General features: G+C 38.5%; 1 protein-coding gene across 1 annotated transcript in view; it reads right to left on the reverse strand.

Annotated features, from left to right (window-relative positions):
- KIAA1244 (KIAA1244 ortholog) overlaps positions 1-4200 on the reverse strand; it is a gene marked incomplete at its 5' end in the record, with an annotated part of 49931 nt that extends 45731 nt beyond the window's left edge. The window contains 3 exons of the mRNA XM_010161434.1: positions 1343-1421; positions 2430-2472; positions 4035-4200. Of these exons, the coding sequence (XP_010159736.1) occupies positions 1343-1421; positions 2430-2472; positions 4035-4200 (288 nt within the window). The remainder of the gene's footprint in view (positions 1-1342; positions 1422-2429; positions 2473-4034) is intronic.
- Positions 4201-5351: the final 1151 nt, after the last annotated feature.

Genomic DNA, 5351 nt, shown 5'->3' on the forward strand with positions numbered 1-5351 from the left:
TGCTGTAATTAGAGATACTCATGGCAGAAAAGTCTATAGAAGAATTGCACACAAAGACATCTGTACTGTCTTCAGCTCTGGTAGTTCCTAGGCCACAGTCTCCCTGAAAATGGTGGAGTATATGAAAGGAAGTACTGACTCATGCCTCTTTTGTATTTGCCCCATATCCCTGAGTTCATCACAGGCTACTTTTGGAGACACACTCCAATTAGAGATACTCATGGCAGAAAAGTCTATAGAAGAATTGCACACAAAGACATCTGTACTGTCTTCAGCTCTGGTAGTTCCTAGGCCACAGTCTCCCTGAAAATGGTGGAGTATATGAAAGGAAGTACTGACTCATGCCTCTTTTGTATTTGCCCCATATCCCTGAGTTCATCACAGGCTACTTTTGGAGACACACTCCAACCACAGAGACAATGTTACGCTGTATTTAAAATAAATTTCAGATTGGCTTTTTCACTACCACTTAGGTGATTTGCAACTGGCAGTAGTAGCAAATTAATGGTATTTTACTGATACAGAAACAATGTCATCAGGTAAGAACTTGATTTTCCTTTAAAACTTCCAAAGTATTTCCAGCTTGCTATATTTCTATTTTTTTTAGATAACTGCTGTATAAAGATGGCATTGCTTTTCGTCGCTTTGTCACCTCTCTACCCAACTTAAGGCTTTATTTGGCTCATTTCTTAATAGACCATTAGTTGAGCCATGCTAGACTGCCATAGGAAGTAATTTTTAACTCGTCTATAAGTATTTACTGTTGCAGTACTGGCCAACAAGAGACTCTAGCATTTTAATGCAGTGTAACACCCCCTTACTGCCCAGAAGAAGTGCATTTTAAAAGTCAGGCTCATGCACTTCCAAGTTGGTAGAGTGTATGATATTTCTAAATTTAAGGAATACTTTGGTAATGTAAATTATTTCAATTGGAGAAATGCTGCCTTTCCAAGAAGGGCATATTCATTCATTTTGCATATTAAATGTTTCTGTTAGGTTTTCCCCTGCCTCTTGTAATTGCTGTTCTCTCTGCAGTGGCTGCTTTCAAGCCAGAAAATAAAACTTCTCCTTTGACAAGTACTTTGCTGCTGTATGGGAGTTACTTATAGATTAGATTTACTGGAAGCTCTTTAAAGCTGAACAGTACACAGACGGCAAATTAGCTTCTCATCTCAAGTGATGATTAAATGAATGCATCGTGAACAATACTTCCTCCAATAAACACTTCATTTAAGCACAGTTTTGCTTCATAATCCCAGAACTACAACAGTACAATCACATGTATCAGTAACACTCTAAATCTCCAGGTAATAAATTCAAATTATAAACTGAAGTAACTCACTTTATGACAGCCTGGAGCTTCTCACAGAGCACAGTGAGGACAGATACAACATCATCACAAAGAGACTCAGCTGAAGCACCTCCAAAAAGGACAAAGATCAGAGGCATTACATATGTGCAGCTGGATTACAGCCTCAGTTCACCACAGAGACTTTCAGAGTTGGTCGCAGTTTCTAAACAATGAACAGGGCTGCCAAAATTCACAGAGAAGATGCAGTAGGAAAAGTCCTAGATTGGAAAGTGATCTCCACACAATGAAAAAGCAGTAGTTTTAAACAGGAGAGAGCATTGATTGCTTACATATATTTACAAAACATCAGCTGAAATCCGACTTAGATAATAAGTATGCAAATAAATAACAGAAAAAAGGACTGGCTCCTGTACTTCTCTGTGGCAGCTAAAATTTCTGTATCTCTCCCTGTAGTTTGTCTCTGCTACACAGCTTCTGATGCCTGATCACATCCTGATCTTAGAAGGAGACACTTGTGAACTTAAAGGATTTTAGCCTCCATCCACACAAGTTATCCTGCAGAAATCCAATGAGTAGATCACAAGCAGGGATTCTTTTTACCTAACAGGGCAGACAGTCAAAGTTAACCCAGAATAGCAGCAGAAAGAATTCTCTTTTAAAATAATCATTTGGTGAGTGTGAATACACCTTTGCAAGTGATGCACATTCAAAAGCTGCTGTTACACAAATCCTATCTCTGGCCTGAAATACAGTAACATGGTCATTTCCAGATTCCATGTACTATGTTATGAATATGTTTCAATTTAGGAAGTAAAGCCACGTACTAAAACCTACTCCAGAGCTCTGAAACTCCTTGATTACGGGTTAGAACTTGGAAACAATAACTTATTACTATGTTGAGTGCAATGCTGTTACTATGGTTGAAATTAAGACACAACTGAATACCAGAAACTAACAGGGCTATCTCAGTTGTCACTACAAGCAACATCAAGCTATGCAGAGGGTAAGAAATCCAGTGAAGATCCAGTTCTTGTGACATCAAACAACATTGTAAGGAGGAAAGTGAAAAACAAAAAAGCTGGATTCGAAGGAGTCACTAGAAAAGTGGTACAAATACCTTGAGTCTTGAATTTCTGCAAGGTGTCATGGTTTTCAATTGTCTGTTGAGGAATGATAAAGGTGGTGCCATCAGTGGAAGCAGTAGAAAAACACTGTCAAAGCAATACTTTAACAGCAGAGCTTTCTTAACAAATCCATGTCCTCTATCTGGTATGGGGTTTTGGTTTGTTAGGTTTTTTTAAGTGAAGCTTTTGCATTACATTGTCAAAAATTCCTTAAGATCTGTTTTAACAGTCATTTAGATTTAAGGAACTCGCATCTCATTCAGCTGAACAAGGATTTGTAAGTCCTTAAGGGATTTCCTACACTTAAAAAACCTCAGTAATAACTAGACATGTAAGCTGCACAGAAAATAACTGAGACGAAAGCATAGTAGAGATTTCACAAAGTACTTAGAAACCAAAATCAATTGAGCATTAGAGATTTTATCACATTGTCATTGTTAATGTTATGGTGCCAACACAATTACTGGTAGTCAGAAAATTGAAATGATCTCTTACATCATTTGGTTCAGCTGTGGTACAGGATTCTTCCTCTTGGTGCATAAGGGGGTCAAGCCAAATTGTCCTCTCGAGCACCAACAACAAACTGCCAGGAACTCAATGCAGCTCCCATAAACTTTCACCTACTCCTCAGCTAAGAACAGAACTAACAAAATTCAACTTTCAAACACAAACTGAAATGTCTCAACTACTCGTTTTGGTTTGTTTTGTGGGTTTTTTTGTTAATGTTTTGGCTAATACAGTGAATCCGATTAGCACAGAGAGAAGATAAGTTTAAGCAAACTGATTAATTTTGTTCTGCGGTTGCTCATTAGGACAGAAGTAATCTCGTCTAATAATCCAAAACAGAATTGATCGTCTTAACCCGAAATGGATGTAAGGAAAATAATCTGTACAACTGCAGTCCTTAAAATTTCCTAATAAATAGAAACTGACATTTACAAATAGTACTTTTTTGATAATATGGTAATATACAAAGCAGCACAAATGAATGTAAGAAACCAACGTAACACTACATGTGCCTAAAACATTTACAGTTTTGATGACAGTGTGCTGGGGCTTCATCCAAACAGCTCTCATGTATTTGAATAATGCAACAGATTATTTTGGGCGGGTTTTTTTGGCTATCAACCGAAGAATTTAATAAGTTTAAATTATCTTCTTTAAAAAAAAAAAAGTAGAAGAAAAATCTCAATTATGCTTTCCTGAGTTGTTTTGTTTATGTAAATATTTGTCATGCAAAACCTTTCGGTAAAAGGATTTCAATGAAACTTAGGAAAACAAGCAAACAAAATAAAGAATGGAAATGGAAAAGGCCGAGGCAGCTTGACATCAGAACAAAGCCTCTTTTGTTTAATGGAAGGAGAAAAAAAAAAACCAGCCAAGCAGAGCTGACAACGTGAGAGCTGTGTTTCCGATAGGCTGCTCCAAGGCAGGCACAGAATCAGAGCCCAAAAAAAGCTTTTAAACAGGATTAATTGTGGGAGTGTCAAATACAAGCCACGAGGCACAACAAGCCAGTACAATTCCACTGCATTCAGAGAAACAAAAAGGTATGCAGCCATGGACATGGGACTATTTGTTGATGCCAGAAGGCTCACCATATTTTCTTGCTTTTGTCGTAACTGTAAAGTCAAGTCACTCAACATTTGGCTGAGGGTTGCCCGCACAGCGGTGTTAATGCTCCGCTGGTGACAGCTAGATACATATGTCTCAATGCAAACCTGATGAGGAAACAAGACAGCAGTACATAGACATGAACGGTAACTTACCAGTAACACGTTTTAGGAGGATACCAAGGTCTCTCCCATACAGATAGTCAGCCTTCCTATGGACTAGTGTTCATACTGCTTTATTAGCACATTCAAAGTTTTCAGCAATACGGAAAACTGAGTAAGTAGCATGCACTTCATCAGTCTCGCAGCTGCGGGAACGGTGAGGCAAAATTGGCAAGTCTTTCCCTTCTGTCAAACCCAAGTTTTGAACACCAATGCCAAAACACCGATTTCAGCACTTGCCTAGCTCTGTAGATAACTGAAGCAGCGTTTAGGGAATTGTACATTTCTAGATACTTATTTGTAACTATCACTCTGCGAGCCTGCACCTACACTGTAAATACCCGCCAATTCTTTAAGGTTGTTGCTTCTCTTGGGTAGCTATTTGCCAGGTTTTCTACAATTAATTATTGTATACTCCAGCACATCTGAAAGCCTTTGAAGGCCTTTCCTAAGACAGGAAATACAGAAAATACAATACTGTTTTATCATAAATAACAAAAACAATTGCCTTCTAATAACTGGCAATCAACCCAAGGGCTCCTCAACTCAGAGATCCCATGGGAGCTAGGATAGCAATGAAAGAACAGTAATCATCCAGTTCCCAGCTCCATGCCCAGCTGCTCACAGACTTTTGACACTGTGCTGTGACCAGAGCTGTGCTTGACCGCTGCCCCTCAGTGATGTTATGTTATACAAATAGTTGCCAAAGCACAACACAGCTGGGATCCTGGGGAGAGCACGCTGCAAAATGCAGTTCCTACCCTTGATCAGATTTTCTGTGGGAGGTGTTGGTCTCAGTCAGAGCTGCTGTAACTGCAGTAACAACCTTAACTGCTGCACAGTAACTACAAAGTGGGTAACAGCCTTGATCGAGCTGAGTGGGTTTTCAATAGAGCTGTACAGTACAATGTTCTGAGGCTGTGATCCAAAGAAGCAGTTTTGGTACTTCAGCCTACACTAAACTTCATTATTAACAATGACTGTGGCAAAAAAAAAAAAATAAGGAAAATGACTGTTCACATAATTTTCAGTCTTTGTGGTTTTATTCTGCCATGGTTGATATATAGCTAGTGAGAAAAAACATGAATATAGATTAAACTAGCTGTGGGGAAAAGTTTTAAAATATATAAAATTTTATAT

Source organism: Eurypyga helias, unplaced genomic scaffold (genome assembly GCF_000690775.1).
Source record: "Eurypyga helias isolate BGI_N326 unplaced genomic scaffold, ASM69077v1 scaffold3281, whole genome shotgun sequence".
Taxonomy (NCBI): domain Eukaryota; kingdom Metazoa; phylum Chordata; class Aves; order Eurypygiformes; family Eurypygidae; genus Eurypyga; species Eurypyga helias.